The 22,184-nt window shown below is 43.0% G+C and overlaps 1 protein-coding gene across 1 annotated transcript in view; it reads left to right on the top strand.

Annotated features, from left to right (window-relative positions):
* Positions 1 to 22,184, top strand: part of gli3 (GLI family zinc finger 3) — a 100,657-nt gene that overhangs the window by 41,851 nt on the left and 36,622 nt on the right. The window contains exon 4 of the mRNA XM_020633683.3: positions 11,606 to 11,711. Within this exon, the coding sequence (XP_020489339.2) occupies positions 11,606 to 11,711 (106 nt within the window). The remainder of the gene's footprint in view (positions 1 to 11,605; positions 11,712 to 22,184) is intronic.

The raw sequence follows: 22,184 nt of genomic DNA, 5'->3' as shown, positions 1-22,184 counted from the left end.
TTTCAAGGGTAAGTGTTTGTCTTTGTGATTGTTTCAATATTGGCTTTTTGAGCGCGGTGGCACGGTGTAGTCCCCCAGCGGTGTGCCGGCTCAGAGAAGCCTGGGGCACACTGCAGGCAATGGAGAGGGATCCCTTCCATCCACCTCCTTTCATCAAGAAAGAACAACATGGGCCTGTGCTCGACTGTGGCCCCTTGGTCCAGCGCACCAGGGATAATCAGATGATCCCCTTTTATACAGCTTATTAGAGGCATCTCATGCTGTAAGATAGGCCATATCCTCACATGCATGTGCCCCTTTGTAGCTCTTGATGATTTAAGAGGGTTTGCAGTGCTTCAAGAATTCATACCATCTTAAGGTCATGTGGTGCACTTACCATGAAGCTGATGCGTGTGGAGTGATTTTTTTTTTCCTTGCTAGTCCTTATTAACAATGACACGATTACATTTTGAAGGGGCTAAGAAGAATTAAGAAGAATTTCTTCCAGAGAACTTAAGATGTTCAAAGAAGAATACTCAGCATTTCTTGGTATCATTGTCACAACATCTGTCTGCGTGTTTTTTTGTTTTTTTTTTACTCCTTTTCAATTGAGACTGGTTAATCAGTCGAGCCACAGAGGAAAGGAGAAACAATTCCTCTTTTGCTGATGTTGTGACGGCTTAAAGTGAAGATTTTCAGCATCTTGTACATCCAAAAGGAGAATCGGCTACAGAAAACAACAAAAACATTAAGCTCCATACCATGAAAACAACAAGACTAAATGCTCATGGGGGCTTCTCCTCTCCTCAGCCTTCTGCTTGAGCTTTTTTCTCTCCTCCTTAAGTTACCCTGTAGTCTCCAGTAGGATAATCACCTCTGTGTGCTACGGGAGAGTCAGAGTTATTTCATGCCTTTCTTCATCTTTGGTTTTTTTCGTGTATCCAAATCTCATCGCTCCTTTTTTTCTTCTTCTTTATTTGCATTCTTCTCACATAGTGGCAAAGATAAGCACCCTGATCCCTTCAGCCAACAACCCGTATCTTGTGCTCGTGTCTGGAGGGTCGCGGGTATATATTGTTCTACACAGAGAGGAGGCTGATGAACACAGTTTAATTAAAATGTTTCCGTCAGCTTGTTAGATATCGCCGGAGAGAACAAAAAAAAGAAAAAGGGAAGGGAAGTCAGAGTCTGAGGGTGAAAGTGAGACAGAAGGGTAGGAAGAAGAGAGAAGAGCCATGAGTAGAAGGAGGAGGGGGTGTAACAAAGCAGAAAATGAAGAGAGACATAAAAGAATGGGAGCTCAAGGAGGTCAGGCCCATCACAGGCTTTAGTGTTTCCTTTAAAGATGCCTGGGACAGGTGGCAGCTCCAGACAATCTCGCACCACAGAGCAGCATCCTCTCAGGAGGAGATAAGGGATTCCTCCATCCAGGCACCCTCCTCTCCTTCACTCACAACCTCCTCCTCCCCCTTCCTCCCGTCTTGGGGTTCTCCCAGACAGGCTGCTTTGATGTGTCTCAGTGTGAGCGGGCAGCTGTAGGCCACGGGGGCTGCGGCAGCGCTGCTGGGCCACTGGGCCGGCGGACCATTGGGAGCCGACTCGAGCGCGGCTCAATCAGCAGGGCTCTCCGGTGCCCAGCACTTTCAGGTCTCATTAAAGTGCTCTGGCAGGGTTAATCCTCTTTAAGGTTTACATGGGCCCCAGTTTGTCTCTCTGCCCAGGCTGAGGGAACCCCTGGGCGCCACCTGCGTGACAAAGACTCAAATCACTGTGACACAAGTTCCCTCCGTCTGTTTCCTCGCTCCCTCACTTCCCTCTTTCTCTGTGGCTTTCTCTGGCTTTCCCCTGTGCATTCTGCCTCTTCCCTTGGTAGTACCTAGGCCTAGTTGTGTAAGTCTTTTAAGGATTATTTGGGTGGAATCTGTTGACGGGGCTGCAGTAAATGGATTACAACTTCGTCCTTGTTTTGGGATGCTGTGAAGAGGGAAAGGGGAGAGATCAGGAGGACTCGCTCGGAATAATGAGAGCGGCAAAGAAAGAGTGAAAGCAGGATTAACTGGAAGAATTAGGAAGAAGATGCAAGAGGAGGAGAGGGTGAAAGAGAGGCTAAGGTGACAGCAACAGAAAGGGCGAAGAGAGAGTGGAAAACGGAGACAATCGGAAAGTTCCAGATGTTACTTCTCTTATAAGACCTAATTGGTGCAGAAGTGCCGACCTCTCACTGGCCCTGCGGAGCCCGGCAGCTATTTGTCTGATTGGCTGTGACAGTGGGGCCTTTTTGCTCTGTGACACACAGTTTTTCTCAATTAGGCCAAATAATGGCCACGTTCCTCTGGAGGCCTGCGCAGACTTTGTCTAATGTCTGTTTGGGTGTGTGGGTGAAAATAAGGTGGGAGGGGAACATTTTAATTTTGAAATGTCTCATAGGTGTGCACCGACAGCTTTCCATTTTAGCATTGAAATGGTTGCATGCATGACTGTTTTCCAGAGAAGTCGGTATGCTTTTAGATTTGGTTCCAACCTTGAAAGAAGCCACTACTTTTCCTGTAATTATGAGGGCAACTGTTTCTCGAATTCAATGCAAGATTTTCCATCGCTCAGATTCCAGAGTTTGGTTCTAAAGGAGAATTTCCGACCTCTTTGCTTTTAAAAATACATGTGGCAACGTGGTCACTGTGATGTATTACCACCGTTAACCAATATTAAAGTCTCTTCTAGGTAATATTCATAGCACACAAACTCAACTGAAAACAATCCCAACGCTGAAACTGTACATGTGTAAACAAAAAAAAAAAATAACCAGCTGTGGTCAGTGGGACAAAAACAGCATGACCCGAAATTGATACGCCTTTCACTTTCCCAGAGCAATGTCCACCCTGTGTGTTATTATGATGCAGGTGTATTAGCCTCACAGTCACTATCACACACCCTCAGTCATGCAGCTTCGGTATCACCTGCACAGGAGCCGGGGGGAGGAGCTGTGAGGAGGGGTTTAGGGTCAGAGGAGGCTGTAGCATTCATGAACATTGTGTCTGAAGTGACCTTGACATACATGTGATGTGGCAGTAAAACTCAATAACGTAAACAACATTTCTAGTATTGAGCAAGATACTAGTTTAGCAGTTGATCTTAAAATAGTTAGTTTCACTTCACTGAATCCACCAACTAGAGCAACACAGACTTATAATAGAAAGGATGGGTGCTTCCCAACCTACGGTCAAATGCTTAGAAACACAACTCTTTACATTACAGAGAAATGTAGTAAAACTAGTAATGCCACAACTTCTTTACCTGCTCCTGCCCGGCCCTCTGCTTTCCTCTGATACAGGCATTAATAAAGGACCAAAAAACTGATTGTGAATTCATCTTTTCATTTCCTCACTGACCCCAGTTCCTAAGTCATGATCTCAAAACTCTTAAGCAGCGTTTTATTTATATATCGAGTTGAATAAATCACACAGTGGGAGTTGAAGCCAGATAAATGTAAAAAAGTCCCGGTGAGTTAACTAGAGTTTTAAATCAACTCCCTTCTCTTTGAGAGGTATCATCGTTCTGAGAGGAGGAGATAGACAGATGTGAGATCTGAAGAGAGGAGAGGAAAGAAGGTGTAGCACAGTGTTTCAGCTGCTAAACTGCTGTGTAAATCTCTCCCCAGCTGGGTGGGGTGGGGGAGTCCGGAAGGTGGGGTATGGGGTGCTGGAGCGAGAGGGGGGAAGGGCCAACCCATAGCGCTTTGTTCTGCTCCCAAGCTTATCCCAATCTGGAGAAATTCACCAAATGTAGGAGATAGATTGGCGCACTGCAGAGGCCTCATGGAAATAACCTTCACTCCCCGATCCGGGAGGGGAGGGGAGGGGAGGGGAAGAAAAAATCGGGGCATAGCTGGGGTTGGGAGGTGCTGTGGGGCCCCTGGAAGAGCAGAGTGCGTGCTTAGCTCCACTCTGTAGCAGGGCGAGGGTCCTCGTGCCGGCGTGCAATTTGTTAAGATTGACTCTGCTCTGTAAATGTCTTACAGATGCTGGAATTCCATTAAGACATTTGTGTGGCTTATGACGAGGTGACTGCAAGAAGCTTTGAGCATGGCCTGCATCTTAGTCTTCATTAACATATGGTTGATAAAAACAGGAGATGTTTACTGTGTATTTTTACACAGCTGTTTGTGAACTTATTGTGATCGGTCAATTTAAACGTTTAACGTCTACAATTGCTCTGAAGAAAACCGTTGCCATGAGGGACAGAAAGTTGCTAAGAACGCAGCTGCGATCACAGACTTAAGGAGTCACTCTAACCACGTCATCACAGAAAAATGTCCAATAATTAAACTGTGTAAAATGACTGTGGGAGGATGAAAACAGAAACAAAAACAGCACATGCACACGATTTAAGAAAACTAAAATGCAATAAAAACTGATATACACCAATGTTTAAAGACTGGTGAATCTAAATGTGTCCATTTTTAGGATTCTTTCTTGAGTATAGACATGTTAGATGAGTTTCTATATAACAGTCGGGTCCTTCATTACCCTGTTGTGGTTAAAACATCTGTTTTCTTATACTTATTTGACATTAACCCCCTACAAATGAATACATATTTTAAAGTGGATACCGTTGGTAAATTGTGAATTTTTAAGTGAAGTTTGCAGGAAATTGTTGCACGTCTTAGTAGAGGATGTACGAGCACAGGGAGCCCTCAGGTTAAATGAAAAAGCCAAACTAAAGAAGACACGTCGATTAAAGACAACTTCTAAATCAACATCTGATTCACCAGATGCCAAACATTTGAAGACTGATGGATTGAAATAAAATGTCCAAGCGTCATTTTCAACTTTTTATCAGACATGATTCTCGATTAGAAGAACCTGAACCTGGTATGCACAGAACATACATGGTGCTTTGCCGTTTGCTGTAGTCTTTGCGGTGTGTTCTAGTGCAAGACGTGAGGCGATGTGAGGCGATGTGAGGCGATGCCACAGACGGCCTTCGTCTCCACTAGTTCTCTGTGGTCCTGTTAATTTGGTCTCACTTCACCTTCATTGGTTTTCAGTTCAGTGTAGGTTCAAACAGCTAAGTAAAGTAGTGTAAGGGTGGCTTCAAAGTGTACTATTGCCACTGGAGTAACCCAAACCATTGAATTTGAAATCAACAAAAACATTCCTAAATCAACATTGGGGTTCTGCATGGACCTGTCTTGGTTCCCCTCTACTTAAACATCCACTATGTCTTAGATACCCAACTGTGAATGAAACTTGTGGAGAAAGTTTGCAGGGAATAGTTTCCTGCCTTCAAAGATGATATACGAGCATATTAAACCCCAGTGGTTGGATGAAAAATCATCCTGCAAGTAACTTTGTAAATATTGGCACAAAGAGATAACCTGCTTGAACAGGAAGTCTCGGAGCAAATAGGCACAGACTTGTAGCACCACGAAGGGGGAAAAAAAACAACAACAACAAAAAAAAAAGCGACGGGCATTGACCGACTTGTTCAGTCTAGACAAACAAATTACTTCTGACAGCGAGTAGCGGTGGAATGTGTACTCGAACAGGGAGCCTCTTATCGCACATAGCTGACGTTTCTCTTTTCTACCGCTCACTCTCTGTTTTTCTTTTCCACCATGTTAATTACATTTACTCACAGAGAGAGTGTTTGTGTTCAAGGGTGTGAGAGCAATTGAGTGAAAGAGAAAGAGAGAGAGAGAGGGAAAGTGGAGAACGCAGCGGAAGAGATATTTAAAAAAAAGTCTATTGATTTACAGAGGAAAGGCTGAGTGTGATCTGCCAGCCTTGCGTTTATGATGAATGGCAGAGAGATTGGCACGGCAACACTTAACATTCTTCTGTTATTTAACCTCTCTGCTATCTTTCTTCTTCTCCCCGCTTCTTACCATTGCTCTTTGCACAATAAAGGACTTTCTCTGTTCTCGTGCCCGTACAGTATGGAAAGCACTGCACAGCGAGAGCATTAGGCTAATTTATACAGCGGTAATTAGGCCATTAGACCTGAAACAATCTGGGACCCGTAATTAAGCAAAGCGCTCCAAAAGTCAACAGCAACTCCCATTGAGCTTAGCTAAACAGTCCCCGAAAGTGTTATTTACATGTCCGAACAGCTTGAGGTCTCAGTGTAAGCAAACAAGATGAGAGAGGGGGGTGTGAAGGGATAGATCAGAGGGAGTTCGCCTCCTTAAGAGAGGCGGCTTCCAAACTACTTCCGCTGATAGTCCGCCTCTGGGTTCTACATCGCATGCTGTCACCGTCCAGGAAACTGAAAGGAGTGTCAGAATCACACTTTTGGGGAAAGGCTTCAGCTAAGCACACCAAATCAAAGAGCCCAGGCACAAAATGAACACTCGTTGTCAGGCCTGTTGCATTAAACGTCTTATCTGTGTTTACCAAAGGATGAATTGCCTCTGAGGAGTTTTTTTTTTTTTTTTACTGATTTTACTAAAGGCCTTGAGAAAAGGGTTGAGGTTCTAGTCCTCGAAGCCGGCGGCCTGGGTTTGAATCCAACCTGTGGCTCCTTGTCCTGCATGTCTTTCCCCACTCTCTCTCTCCCTCCCTACTTTCAGATTCTATCCACTGTCCTGTCCCTCCAATAAAAACATAAAAGCCAGAAAATAAATCTAATTTTTTGTTGTTGTTGTTTGCGTTCACACAGTGCAGCTCCCTTAAACATTTGGGAATGTTTTAAGTATTTATTTTATTTGTTAAAACACTTTATGACAGAAGACATTAAGCGATCCAAATCCACACAAAAAAAAAATCATCCACCTTTAAAAAATCCAACTCTAATTATAGAGCAGATGTTCTCAATAGTTTGATTAGTAAAGTTAGAGATCCCAACAGTAAGTTCCTTAAGGTAACATACCAGGAGCTGGTAAAAAAAAAAAAAAAAAAACACCATCAGGAATGTGCCTCAAGCTGCATCTTTTCCTTGTGTTTCACAGTAAAGTCATGTAAATGTGCCTGTGTACACTCCTTATAAGAAGCGCCATAAATTGCACAAGCAAGCCCTCTCAAACAATCAAACATACAAAGTCAGGAGCATCGTTCTCTCGCTCTGTGAAGAGTTGCAGAGTTCTGGTGAAACTGCGGGCCCCGCTGCAGACGAGCGTGCCTGAGCAGTGAGATCATGAGCGGGGAGAGAGGTGGCATAATGAAATCTGGCAGTCACAGCCCCGGCACAGGCTTCATATGTTCCACATTAGCAATTCACAAACCTCTGGAGCGGGGGCCCCAGAAGCCCTTTCCTCACTCCGCCTTTAGTCGCTTATGACAATCTGTCAGTGGCTCTTTGTGCTGTAGCGGCGGAGCGTCGATGAGAAGCGCCCGTGTTTATGGAGGAGTGCTGCGTCCTCAGCGGCGGGTGACACTCTGTTAGAGTCAGAGTCAGTGAACCCTCGCCAGAGTAAAGGAGGAGCGCAGGTTTATCAGTGGAGACAATAAACTCACAATGCTGAGTTGACAACAAAAGAGAGAGGAGTGAAATTGTTTGTGTGTTATCAAAAACCGCATCGGCGTTATGAGTGACAGCTCAAATTCTCCCAAAGTATCACATCTCAAAGCTTAGAGAAAGATCCTTTGTGGTAAAACTTCCATTATGAAAGGAGATTAACCAATAAGGATATTCCGAATGATGTGCTTTCGGCTTTATCCTCCCCTTGTCCTCCCCCTTTTCTTTTGAAATTATTCAAGTGTCCAATAAAGGACAAGGCAATTACCATCCTCTCTTTAATGAAGGGGAAGCTGGCTTTTGGTCCTGAGCACGGTGTGTTTGTGTTGAATTAGAATTAATGAGCCTGGTCAAAGTTTGCCTCTAATTGCCCTTTCATTAAGACCCATTTGTAATCATGTCTTAATGACTTCCGTGCCTTCTCGTAAAAGATTAAAAAGAGGGGAAAAATTTCAACTAAAAATGAAGATCACTGCTCTGAAAGTTGCGCTCGGGTCATTAAAATGTTTGGGACGAGTTCTGAAGACTTTATGAATCGTTGAGAAGAAAAAGAAAATGTTAATTGTCGGATATTTCAAACGCTACATCGTGAATCAGTTTAGCATACTATGATATCAAGTGGTCCTGAATTCCTGACTTTGAGTTTTTCATGGTTTCATTTCTTTTAAGTCCCTCTTTCTTGTGCATGTCGTGGTTGACTGTATTCAACGGGGACAAAGCCGGCGTTATTACACTCTCCTTAGGAATGCTAGAGTTGCTGTGGTGTGTGGTTTCAGTGTGAAGGTAAAAAACTGTGACACGTGCATTGGCTTCCTTTCTGCCCTCCGGCTGTATTCTGTATTAGAGTACAAAAATACCCTTGAATATCCAGAAGAGCAGGGGCAATTTAGCCGTGGCGTAAACAGTAAAGAGTCCCTACAGGAAACACTTAAGATGGATTGCAGGCTGCTGTATCTCCTTCTCTCTCTGTTCTCTGAGACTGTATACGTTCCCTCCAGTGACACACGGTGCTGTTTGGATTGCTAATGGAGAGCCGCGCTGGCGTAAAAGAGGTGGCAGGCTTTTATTTAGATAGGGCCAGGGTAAAGTAAACTTCTGAGTTGGATTCAAATAAACCTCGGCGGCACGGTTTACCCTGCAGGAAAGTCGCGGGCCATAGCATAGAGAGGAGGGTTGGAAAGGAGGAGTGATGAATGAGGAAGAAGAAGAAGAAGAAAAAAAAAAAGGTCCAGTTGAGGTGCAGGGCTTTGCTGAGTGAGGACGTCCAGAGACAAAAACATAGGGGGGGGAGGGGTTTATGGGTAATTCAATGAGGGGAGGAGGATGTGGGATTGTAGGTGTGTGTTGCATGGTCTTTAAAATGATTTCACAGTTTGTAATCTCCTCCGTCATCCCTCATTGCCCAACAGGACAGAGGTTAGGGCAGGGATCAGTGAGATTAGAAAACATGAAACTTTTACTCCCATCGAGTTAGAACCCAGAACACAGACCCTAGTATATCTGAGTGTCCATTTCCGACTCTGACAGCTAAGGGCCGACAGCACTAAAGCGGTGGAGTTGAGTAAACAAAGCAGATTCTGCCCTTGTCTACCACGAGCACATCTCCCAGCATCCCCTCATCCCTCCCTCCCTCGGCAGCTCTGGAATCAGCCGAGGTGAGCCAAGCCAAAACTGAGTCATCAGGAGGAAACTATCAACAGACAGAGACAGAGTGCTCAGATACTTGCCAGAGCTGCATGGAGGAGGCTTTTACCACTTATCTCTGCTAGTGTGAAAACAGGATGAAAACCCTCCAATGGTTCCTAGAAGTTTACCAAAGTTTTCTTTTGACTTGTTGAGCACTTTGAGCAAATGCTAACATGCTCTACTTGTGTTGTGAGTGATGTTTGAGGGCGTGTTTGGGAACATTAATGATTCAAAGTAAATAGTAATTATGAGTTTCAAACCTTTTATTGCTACTTTCACTCACAAGTTAAAGTACAAAATGTGACCTATGACCTGTGTTTAAAATTTGTTTTTGGAGTATTTTCACTTGATTGTTCACCTGAAGAGCCAATCAGTCAATCAGTCAATCTCCTGGGACATTTCGTACCATGTTGACAAGTGCCAAGTTGAAAAAACAAAACAAAAAGAGCATCAAACTTGGAATATACGTTTCTGCTATTGTCATGATCTGCGCTTAATTGGTAATGTGAGTACAGTTGTCAATGCACCAAACTGTTACCATAATTTATAGGGCACCAAGAAAACCACTTAGAGTTTCTACTTCTCCGAAACAGTAGCTTACACAGCGTAAAAGGTGTTATAGCTACCACTGGCAACCACATTTTTAGGGCTAGAGGGCTAGCATTCAACATTAGCCTACTCAAATACAGGCTAGCAATGTTCAGCGATTATCATTTTCAATAGGCTTAAGATAAACAAAACAGTGCATACAATAACACTACATAAAGCACTTTATGTCTGATCCTTTTACACACTGGGAGTAAGGAGGGGCATCTATCTGGGCTGCCACTAGCCACTTGTTTTTGGTTAGTTAGCTTGTTTGGATTCCTTCAGTGCACTTAGCCAGACCATACAACAATGAAAGCAACCACAGCAGACCCATAGGTAATTAATATAGCCTACAACGTCTTTGGGTTTAATAATAGTAATAAAATGTTTATTATTTAGCGGACTGGGGTTGGAGGCATAGTCAGAATTGGCTACTTGGCTACTAAAAGTCGGAAACGGCATTAAGTCGATTAAAAGGGTATCTGACCAGCTCAGGTTGTATCTGGCTCTATGTAGATTTTAAAATATATATCTTTTAAATTACTCAATTCACAATAGGCCTACTTTGGTATCTTGGTTTCAGACTTTGAGACCGATATAAATACAACTTTTACTGTTAAGTTTTTTTTTTTGATTTAGCAAATCCCAAAAATGAAACCACACTACTAAGTCTCTGGAGTACACATTTAAGACTTGCAATCTAATGACGTAGGATTACAAACATCTGACTGTTTAAGTGTTGGCTCATGCTGGCAGTGATCAGACCTATGAATAAATGAGTGATGAGGTAAAAAGACCTGAGAGGTGCTGGGGGGGGATCAACACCTGCTGAGCATCCCAGCTGCCTTTGGCATGGACCAACACTTGTTGAGCTGTGGGGCACCCCACTGTTGGACATTTGCCCCCCCTTGGCACACAAGACTAAATATTTACAGGCAAAAAACACATACCTAGCAGCCTCAGAGACTTGCTGCATGACGGTATGCAGATGTTGACACATGCTTTGCCTCAGGGTGCTCATGCACAACTTGGCACTGGTCTCAGCAGGCAATAAAGAAACATGTGTTCATACAGAATTCAGTGAGAACGTATTCACTTGTTGCCTTGTGTGTGTTGTTCATTCGCTATTTCTATCCCTGTGTACAAGTTTTAACCCATTTCTGTTTCACAACTGGACCCTCAGGTAGGCAGCGCATGAGCAGCATTACCCTGCATGCTTTGCTTGTTACAACTTGTCCAACAATGGCTGCAGAGTGGCAACACAAAATTCCAACTTTGGTTTTAAAGATTTCTTTTTTGCAGAGTGCAGTTAAAGGTTGAGAGATGAGTTTATACATATAGGAACCCAGTGTGGTGGCAGCAAAAGTGTTCAATTTAGGTGGTAAAAATAGAAAAAGGCTTGGAAGCTCACATTATGCAAATGTTTTAATGCCTTATCTTCAGGGGGGGAAAAAAGCTTTGCAATTCTCTTTGGCAGTTGTGACAAAACACTGAAGCGAAAAAAGGATGTTTTTGTTCTCATTTTGTACGTCTCTTTGGTTGTACTTATATGTTTTCCTTTGTTCAAAATGTTTGACACGGTGAGCAACGTGCCATTTGGCTTAATTTCTTCAGATTATTTATCACAGTTTATTTTCAGTTCTATCAGCCTGGAGACATTTACTTCCTCAGTGAACATTTCGGAGCAGTGCAGCTTTTAGTTGAGCGTTTTTAATGAGGTCTAATTTGGGTGGGTCTGCTGAAAGATAGCCATCAACCGCTGCCTTTCATTACGGCTGCTGTTTAGATTAGCTGAGGAGGGGAATGAATCCGCTTGACAATACGTTTTAGAGGAGCCATGCGCAGTGCAAATGAAAAAATCATGTCTTATATAAATGTTTCTCTTCCTGTCTTCATACAGATGCACCACAGTTCTTCCCGACCTTCCATCCACCCGTGCCAATCGATGACAGACATACGCAGGGGCGTTACATCTACGAGCCTTCCCCCGTGCCCCCTCTTCACGTGTAAGTCTCTCTCAAACACACACGGACACTCTCATTAAACTGCTTTTGATCATAGCTGAGAACACGTTTCATTCAGTCAGATGTGACAAAAGGTCACATTTTACTTTATCAAAGTAGACTTACAGATACTTTAAGAAGGAAGACTGATAGAAGTGAAAAAGTACAGGCTCTGAAAAATAAAAAGCAGCCCTCAGGGGCGCAGACGGCCTAGCGGTTAGGTTATGCTCCATGTACTTAGGTAGAAGGTCTGGGTTCAAATCCAACCTGGGGGTCCTTTCCTGCACAACATTCCCCACTCTCTCCGATTCCCTACTCTATCCACTGTCCTATCAAATAAAGGCAAAAAGCCCCAAATTAAACATCCTGATAATGATGAACTCTCACACTGATTGATGTCGTCTGTAAGGCTGGCGGATTCACATTCATCAAGGGCTCTAGATATTCTTCCTGTCGGTCGCTAAACACCATGCACTTCTTCCTTAAGTTTCCCTCTCTTGTCTGTGTCATCTTGATACGCCTTTTATGATAATCTAGTCATGTTACAAGTGTCGCTGAAGGTGAACAGATTGACATTAGGTTTAAGTCGTCTTGATTTAAACATGCAGTTTTTTGCTCCTAAATCTTGGTATGAGCCACAGAGCCTCCATAAACTTGATTATTTCACAAGCTTGGAAGATCATCAGAAAGTATAGATGATATTTTGGTCAGCAAATGCACATCTCTTTGTTCCTGCATATTCATAATTTGGTGTCATTTTTTATTTGTCAGTCAAAACTTTGTCACAACTTTTTATGCTTCTGTCTTTGCCGTGCAGGATGCCCTTGTAAAATACTTTTTTCCTCCACTAGATAAAAAAAAGGTAACTGCTGAAAAAACAGAAAAAAAACAGACGCAATCTTTAAAGCGAAAGTAACAAGTGTGCTTTAAGAAAACAAGCTGGTTACAGACATTTGTGTTGAAGTGAAGGTGTGTTTTAAAATGCTGTCAAAGAAATAAATACTCAAATAAAGACCAGGCACATGAACGCACTAATTGGAACTTCTTTACTTTATATTTCTGGATTCAGCTGCATCACACTAATCATTTACGAGCTCCCGAATCCTAACGGCGATACAAATCAACGTCCTGAACTTCCTTCCGCCTGTGGGCGTGGAGCGTCCTCCTCGTGGGTGCTGTGGGTGCCTCTCGTTACCTTCCAGGATCAAAGGCCACGGCCTCTGTACTCGAGCAACATGATCCACATGTCAGAGACACGCAAATGAACACGTGTCAGAGACGTGGAAATGAGAGCGGGTTGAGGGGGGAGCCTGGGAGCGTGCGACTCTCATAAGAGCAGTGATCAAGCCCTGTCAAGAGAGGGAAAGCGATTCCTCCGCTGACATCTACCCGATTCTGACAGACACACACCGACTCCTGACACATGAACTGTATACAAGTTACCAGCCTGCCTTATCCAATCACATGCATGTATGGGCTATGAGCTATGAAGCAAAGAAAAGTCGCCATTTATAGAAAAAGGAAGTATTCATACAGCGACCAATTTCATTAGAAATCATGCTAATGGTGAAGTGCTGTTGAAATGACACTTTTACAGTCGTGTCATTTATAATTTCTGATATATTATCTTACTCCACGTCTTGATTGATCAGCAAGTTGGAAGTCGAAATATGAAAGCGAAATGTGGCCATATTTGAAGTTAAACAACATATTTAATGACCTGTTATCAGACCAGAGCTAACGTTAGCCTCTAGCCAATTACGAGCTTACATAACCGCATTAGCTTGGACGCGGTTTAAAACTCATATTACCGATTGGTAGCATTACATGATAAAACAGGAAAGGCATTTATTTTCAGAATTTTTAATGTTAGCTAAATTTGTACGTTCTGGAAACATTACAAGCGCTCCTAGCTTATGTTCTGTTTTCAAGGAAGTGGTTGAATGTGCTAAAGTTAGCATGTTAGCTGTTGGGTAATAAGGGGCTAATGGGTTATCAAATATGCTGTTTTACTTTAAAATATCGCCTTACGTTCCTCCGCATTTGAGAAATTGAATGTACTTAATTTGTTTTTTTAAATGGGATGCCGTAAAATGACAAAGATTGTCAGATATGCTGCGTTTATATGACTCACAACCTGTGACTTACACCAGCTTTTGAGCTAACCATCCTGAGTGACATCGAAGGAAAATCACCAGCGTGTGATTACGGTGAAGAACAAAAGTCTCCAATTTCGCTGGCGTGCCTATGATGGTGCTTCAAAGCGCTCTGTTGCACAAATCTCCTCCCTTTGAGCTACTTTCTATCATACTTTTTGTCTCTTTTGTGCCCTGCTTTATTTGTATTCTTGCGTTCAAACTGTAAAAAAAAAAAAAAAAAAACACAAGGAGATGCGTCATTGTCCTTGTGGAGCTTGTTTCCTTACCGCAGACACGGAGGAAGCGATCACGGCGCGACGGGGACAAATTGGATGGGGCAGCTACTTGGGCCGCATTATGTTTGATATTCTTCATCATTATCAACTCCCCCTCTTCTCCTCCTCAGGAGTCATATCTCTCCCTTGCTGATGTGCCACTAAGCGTAATGAATTTTTTATGTCCCCCCCCTCACTCTCTCCGCTACCCCACCTCCGGCCCACCCTACCTCTCAACCCCTCATCTCCTGCAGCAGAAGGGGGGGGGGGGACAAGGGGGAGAGAGGCGAGGAAATAAAAAAGGGAGGTGATTGATGTCCCGTGTCACTGCAAACAAAATGGCAAATATAATTTAGCATTTAGCTTATGCAGAGATAATGGGGCGAACACGCGCCGGCAACACAGGCGCGAACAAACAGCCTGGCTTGTTATCCGTCAGGGGTGCTTTGCTACGATGTGGAGCACAGGTTAGGGAGGGGGTTGAAGGAAATGAGGACGGGGGAGGAGGGACAACACGGAGCCAGGGAATTGAATTAAGGGTGGGAGAAGTTTCGCGGCGCCGGTGTCTTCAGTCACTCCGTGCGGACAGGAGTTATCTGCGCGCTTGGTTTGCTGTCAGCAGAGACACCGCCGTGCTCTGCTTTACTACTTAGGGCCTATTTATCCAAACCATTAAGCAACGAGCTGTTTAATATGACACACTGCGCTGAGGGAAACTATTTGTCATTATTATAAGACAGCTGTTTAGGGGCCAGACGTATTTAAATCGAGTGTGTGAACTGTTGCACACGTTATCTCTGAACTTAAGTGAGCCTCATGCAGAACAACTTCTTCGTCCCAGGAAGCTACACTCCATCGTATTTCAACCTCATTTTATTTCTCAAATTGCCAGATCACAAAAAAAAGTGCTCTTATGTCACTTGACTTGAAGAGCAGGTCTCGACTGTACTCCTTATAATATTATTTAAATGTACCAAATATGCATCAGTCATGAGAAAGCAAGAAAAAAAACATCTTTCTTTAAACCGGCAGAAACCTTGAGCAGAACCAGATTCTTGATGTCGAGCAGCCGTCTGGACGGGTTGAGACAGTGGGATAGATGGAGAAGAGAGAAAGTAACACGGCCTGCTTGATTTGAAAAAAACAAAAGTCCTCAATGACAAAAGACATCCGTCATTTTCCGTATTACGGCAGCAGGGTTTGACTACCTGACGGCAAATTAGAGTTAATTACACTTTCGGGTTCAGCTTTATGCAAAATAAAGTCGAGGAAGTTTCCTGCTGCAGCCAAAGAGTAAACTTCATTGACGACTTAAAGTGATGCATTCTGCTCTGCAATGCTGCTTGTAGCGAGCCGGAGCAAATAGAGGCAGTCGACGCGCAGATGTCGCTTCAGGGAAATGGAAAAGAGGCAGCTTATGGAGAAATATTGGATTGTTTTAAGACAAGTTCTCCTCGGTGAGCAGAATTAATCGTTATTAGCCCTCTCAAAGATATGCCTAAGTACACAGGGACTATTATTGCGGTACTTCCCCATGCAGCCTCTCATTACGGCCTGTAATTACACTTGGGTTGCCCCTGCGGCGCTTCCATCAATCCAGCCAGCTTTCCCCCCGCCGCGCACACAAGCCAGTCACCACTGGGCATCCGTGGCCGGAGAAAAAAAAAAAAAAAACACACACACACAGCAAACGCCCGGCAGCTTGTTTCCTCTCCGTCTGCAATGACACATCCACCATCCATACGTTGCAAATGAGCAGAATCATATCCTATTACAGTGAAGGGCCTAATTGAAACATGTTTATTTATGGCCCCCGTTTTCAGACGAGGAAGCGGGGCGTACATGGCGCAGCTAACGGGCTCCAGCGATATGAGGCAGTAGAATTAAATTAAAAGCTCATAAAATGAAATATGCTCTGTATTAGCTGTTTGACACTTAATTTGCCTTCAAATGAGCAGAGGAAATCACAAATTAACTGTCCTTTGTTTTTTCCCCCTCCTAACCTCACCTCCCCTATTAGGCGAGGGAGCATGCAATTACAGACAGAGGCTAATCGTTTAGTTTATGAATTCTTGTGGGGAAGGTACCAATGTGCCATTCAATATTAAAGCCTGAGGGTCAGGGGGAGGGGTGGGGGTCCCCTCTTGTTGGCTGCTTGCTCTACTCAGGAACTCGTAATAAGAGTGGGGAAGAGTTTCAAGTTTGAAATGAAACAAATGAAGTTCGTCAGAGATTAGTAACTTCCTAATGTAATATTAAGTTCTGTTTAAATCCAGAACCAGCAAAAGACCTGAAACTGAAACTAGCTCTCTTTCCTCGGGTCGAGAAATAGCTAATCACCAAAAAAGAGAGAGACCCCTTCCTGCCCCTGAGAAGATGCTTCCTGCTTAAATAAACACATTGATCGGTGAAGAGCCGGCTCTCTGCGGGGGGCTCTGGTCCCCTCTGCCACCACCATTGTGCAGGAGTGGCTTAATGGGAGTTTAGGGGGGGGAGTTCGGGGGTCCGAGAGTAGAGGCCGCTCCTTTCAGTCGAGCTTTATTGCCTGACCACGGTACACAGCTAAACAAAATAGGCCTCTCATGCGGCTCAGCGCCTGCTCTCGGTCACCCGGAGACGGCTGAGAACAAACAGAGGTATTCGTCACAAGTCAATTATCAGCGTCGCAGTTTGCTCTGGAGTCCCCGGGCCCTCGTGCTGTGAATGGAGCCGCTAAAACAACAAAACATTCCTACAGGAAAAGCAATTGACTCACAACCTTTCTGCGATGTTACCGTATGTTGATTTAGGAAAGAATTAGAGAGACTGACGGAGTCCATTTAGGAGTTTATAAAGATGAAAACCAAAAAGAAAGAACTCTCAGGGGTCGTTAGTTGGAGGATTGGTGACTAAAGGTGCCCTGCGCGTCGCCTGTCAGGCTCTGCTGTCAGTTTGATGTTGTGGTTACGGTTGCCCTAAACTTTGACTTTAAGGTTTTTTTTTTTATTTGATTAAAAAATTTAACTAAACATGTGTTCTAGTTATAAAGATGGAATGAACTAGAAAAGGTTTAGTGGGAAAAAATGCCCTGAGTTTTGACTTTAAGGGATTGTTTTAAAGTTGTTAGTGGATTTTTGATGCATTTTTTTATTTTACATGCAAACATTTTAATTATATGGAGTAAAGTTCAGTAAAATATAAATACATATTCTGACCTGCAAGTTCTATAAACCATACAGTACTAATGTAGTATAATAAAGTGCTAATTTAGAAACTTTTCTCTATTTTTGAAATCTAGGTCGGGAGCTTTTCATTCACAGGAAACAGTTTTTTTCATTCTACAAATAAAGGATGTTTTAATGGATTCAGAGAAATACAAAATGTGACGCTGAAATGATGCCTGAAAAAGAAAACATCTGAGTGAGACTTGTGAATAAAGACTGTGTGAGTTCAGGTGGGGGTGTTTTTTTTTCTTTTCGAGGGTGTGTTTCCGTCTCCCCGGCCTGTGTGGTTATTTCATTCAGGAGTGTGTTTGTTCAGCTGCGGGCTCAGCCTGACTGGAAGGTTTTTTTTTTTTTTTCTGGAGGTACCAGGGGAGAAGTGCAGCGCGTCTCTGTCATCGCAGCACAGCCTCGGTTTGAAATGATGAAGCAGGAAGGAGTTAATTGAGTAAACGCCCGTTTGAGTCGTTGCTGTTTTGAAAAAAAAAAAAAAAAGAAACGGAGTGAATCACCTCGTTTTATTTTTTTAAGACACTTGAGATTCTCACGAATATCCCATCCCATGATTTTCACACACTGACTCTTTACTCTTGCGTCTCCCTCAGTGTCCTCTCCCTTTGGAGCAGAACAGCCCCCCCCCCCCCCCTCTTTTTAAAGATGTGCGCTGTGTTGTTTTGTAATTTACATAAACTGTTGTCAGAGCGCCCAATCTGGGCATAGAGGAGCAGCGTGTTGCTTAGCATAAAGACCAGGGTCTTATCTCAACACCTCCTTCCAGATGGGACGAGGCCGAGCATTGCAACACACACACAAACACACAACAACACACACACATACACACACACACACACAACAACACACACACATACACACAACAACACACACGCATAATGCTAAACAATAGAAAGACAAAAGGGTCTAGTGCAGCTTTTATAGACGCTGGAGGAGAACAGTTTTGTGCAGCTTCATCAATATCTGTTTACCCTGTGAGTTGAATGTGTCACGGCTCCGTTTGATATTTGATATTCTGTCGCAAGCCAAACTTCATTATCATTTGTGCAGACTTGAACCGCGCGTTAGTCTGACTTTGTAGCTTTTCCTGCTACATGGTCGACAGTTTTCAGCTTCTTCAACATCTACTTATAGTGGGAATTTCTGTTCTGGAAAGTGAAGGCCTTACTGCTATTTCCAAACCAAAGTTTCATCGTCATTTTGAACTAATTGTTTCCACTTTCCAGTCTGAGTTTCTAACTTAATATCTTGAAAACATGATCACTTTTTTCAGATCCTCTGTGGTAAAAAAAATAAATAAAAAAAATTCACAGCCTGCTTGTGAATTCCCGTTTAATATTCCCATTTGAATATCGTCTAGACCCAAACGTGTGAATGTGAAGTGGAGCCATAAATAACATAAAGAATTGATGATTGTTTCATAATCTCATCTGATAATTTCTGTCCTGATATGGCGGCTGTCACCGAGACGCACGCCGGTGAGGCGAAGGCCACTTTTTCATCCTCCTCTCCAACTGTCCAAAACCCATTCTGTGTGACTTCATAGGTCACCGCTCTCTCTCTCTTTCTCTCTCTTCTCTCTCTCTCTCTCTCTCTCTCTCTCTCTCTCTCTCTCTCTCTCTCTCTCTCTCTCTCTCTCTCTCTCTGCTGCAGTCACTGCTTCCCCTGCTCCACCCTCCCCCCCTGCCTCTCCCCTCCTCCCCCCGTCTTTAATACTTTCTCTATAGAGTAAGTCGGGGGGACAGGCGGTCACGCAGTCGCTGGCTTCATGATTAATGGTGTTTATTCTTGACAGAAGGCTCCTTTATTTATCTGCATTGCAGTTTCACTGATACTATCAGTCACCTGAATGAAAAATATTCAGTCATACCAATTTTGCAGTATAATTGAGTAGAGTCACTTCCTTTCAGTTTTTTTTCCCTCCTCTCTCTCCCGTCCTCGCTCTCCTCTCTCCCGCTCTATCTGGCAGCCTTATCATCGCCACAGTAATTTTCGCGCCGCGTTGTTTGATATGGAGAGGCTGGCTTTAGCCGCATTTGACATAAAGCCTCTTCAATTTTCACTGGAGAAAAAAAAAAAAAAAAAGGGAAGAAAGAAAGTTGTGCACCACTCTGTGAAAATGTGCGAAGAACGGAAAGTATCCCCCACCACCACCACCACCGCCCCCCACCCTCTTCTTTTTTTTTTCTGAAGCAATTTCAGGATTTAGAGAGAAAGGAGATAAATGCCTAAGCAGAAATGTGGGCAGATTGAAGTTACAGTATATCTATTTTTTTTGTAATACACCCGTTTGAGAAGCCTAAATGGGCAGTGTAGTCTTTTTCTTTTCTGTGCAGGCCGTGGTATTTTGAAGGCACCTGTGTGTTTTTGAGAATGATGGATCCTGCAGGTTTTAGAAAAAAGAGACAAAAAAAGGAGTTGGCACAGCAGATATTTGACAAGGCCTGTAAAGGTTTAAGGGTTGAGTCGTTACCCGTGGAGATGTGTTAAGACATGTTCCAAAACTCTGCTCACCAGGATACGATTACCTGCACGGAGGCGGCTCCTCCTGCTGCTGATGATGCTGCTGCTCTCTTTCTTCCTAAATATCGCATGCATTTATTTCTGCACAATGCTTCATGGTATATACCTGATGTATTCATGAAATAATCTCAACTAAAGCAAATAAATCATTCCTTATGTAACACTTCATTCATGCAAATCCTGTGGTACTATTTGTTCAGCAGATATTTCCGCTCATTGTGAGTCCTGCAGGTTTAGTCCTGGTGTGAATTTAATTTAAGGGTCGGTTATGAATACCTTTTGTAAAATGTACATTTTTCGATAAAAGGGGAATACATTAATCTCTGATACGAGGCCTGTGAATTTGCACATGTAACACATTAGCGGATTTGATTTTCTTCACACCAGTCATTTACCCCCCTCTTCATGTTTGAGATCTCAATTTGTAGGTCTCCCATGGAGCACAATGGAAAACCAGGTCTGAGGGGGAGAGATAACAGGCAGGTGCCAACAGCTCCGTGCTAATATGTGTGTGCTTGTGTGTGTGTGTGTGTGTGTGTGTGTGTGTGTCTGCTTGTGCATCCAAGCTAAAACACACATACACATATTTTTCCAGCATTTAAGAATCACCACATTTTTTATTCTTTAATTATTTAATTTTCTCTTAGATAAAAAATGAACACACCCAATAAAAATAAACATTCATATCCTCCCTTTTTAAAAAAAAGATCTTTATTAGTCACTCTCTTTCAGTGCAGGCACAATTTCTTATCTTTTATTAAATAATTCATAATTCATAGTCAGGAAAACACAGATTTGATTGAATAATTAGAAATAACGATGAACAGGGTGCAGCACTGTTATGTTTATCCTCACTAAATTCACTTTTTTAAATTCTAACGGGGGAAAAATAGAAAATCACAATTTCCCATAACACAAGGTGACTGTTTAATAAGACACACTGGACCAATACCCAGAAAATATTCAGTTCATAAAAATATGCGCCAAAGAAAATGAATAAATCCTCCCAATAGAGCAGCTAAAACTGAACATTATTCTGCTTTTTGTTTTTAATAATACGCTGAAATAATCTCAGTAATAGTTGGTGATTATTTATTAGAGGTAGACTTTTTAATTTGTCAAATCTGTTCTTCTCTTCAATCCAAATATTCTGCTCTGATGATCTTTAAAAGCTAGAGAATCCTTCAGTTTGAAGGATGTGTATTCCTCTCTTTAAGAGCACATGGTGTACTTGATGGGTGTGGCTGACTGTCACTTTTATGAGCCGTGCCGGTTCTTAATTGACTTTGTAAGAGACCCTCCTACAGAACAGCAGCAGAGTGTCGAGATATTCCAGCACCGGCAACACGCCGCCTCGTACTGACTTTTACATCCTGAGGCTAAAACCGCTATCCCGACGTCTGCTTTACTAATCGCACTTTAAGCTGTAGATTACATATTTCTGCAATCACAGGATATTTCATTTTACACCTTACATAATGCACAAGACTGTTCAGAAATGAGAGTATGTTTAAAAAATATATATTTTTATTTCACTGTATTTGCCTCAGTCTGTGCCCTGCAGATGTCTCTCTGCAGCCGTGTAGAAACGTGGATTTTCCATTACTCTGATCTGCGAGCTGAGGGCTCCGGACCCCGCCATCCCACTCTGGGGGCCAGTTACAGCAAGTAACGAGACCGAGGGAACAGGCTCATAAATCCTCTCCAACTCTCTCCTCATTTTCCGTCCTCTCTCTCTCTCTCTCTCTCTCCCCCCCCCCCCCCCTCTTTTCCTCCTTTGCTACTTTGGCTTCCATCTCTCCGAGTCGAGCCTTCATTGTATGATTCACAAAAGTGAAATGCAACAAATGAAGTATTTCCACATGTTTAAAAGGCCTTCAGTATAAGAACACATTTGAAGTTTTACTCAGTTTAACCCTTTTTTATAGCTTCTCCACTCCTCCGTTTTTTCTCTATCAGAAAAATCCAAAGAAGTGAACACTCCTTTTCCCTTAACTCAACAATAAAAAATGAAATACATGAATATATTCTGTCCTCTCTGCTCTTTATTATCTCCTATATCAGATATGGTATCCATTACAATTAAATATATATCAAGCTTAATGTTACTTTTTAGTTTTGACTGAGCAAAACAGAAACATTTGCCACCTCTGTATCCCATGATGCTTCACTTCTCTTTCTTTCTTCGGGAGGGGTCGTCTTGTGATGTGTCCAGTGGGAGCTTCTTAAATGTGCACTCATGCACGCAGCTGCAGGGTGAGACTGCATTTGTAAGAAGGAAGCACGCTCTCTGACGTCTCTCTGCGAGTGAGTCCTACGACATTAGAA

The sequence above is a fragment of the Labrus bergylta genome, chromosome 20, assembly GCF_963930695.1.
Source record: "Labrus bergylta chromosome 20, fLabBer1.1, whole genome shotgun sequence".
Lineage (NCBI taxonomy): Eukaryota > Metazoa > Chordata > Actinopteri > Labriformes > Labridae > Labrus > Labrus bergylta.
The sequence above is the reverse complement of the archived record's forward strand: the minus strand, read 5'-3'. Positions and strand labels throughout refer to the sequence as shown.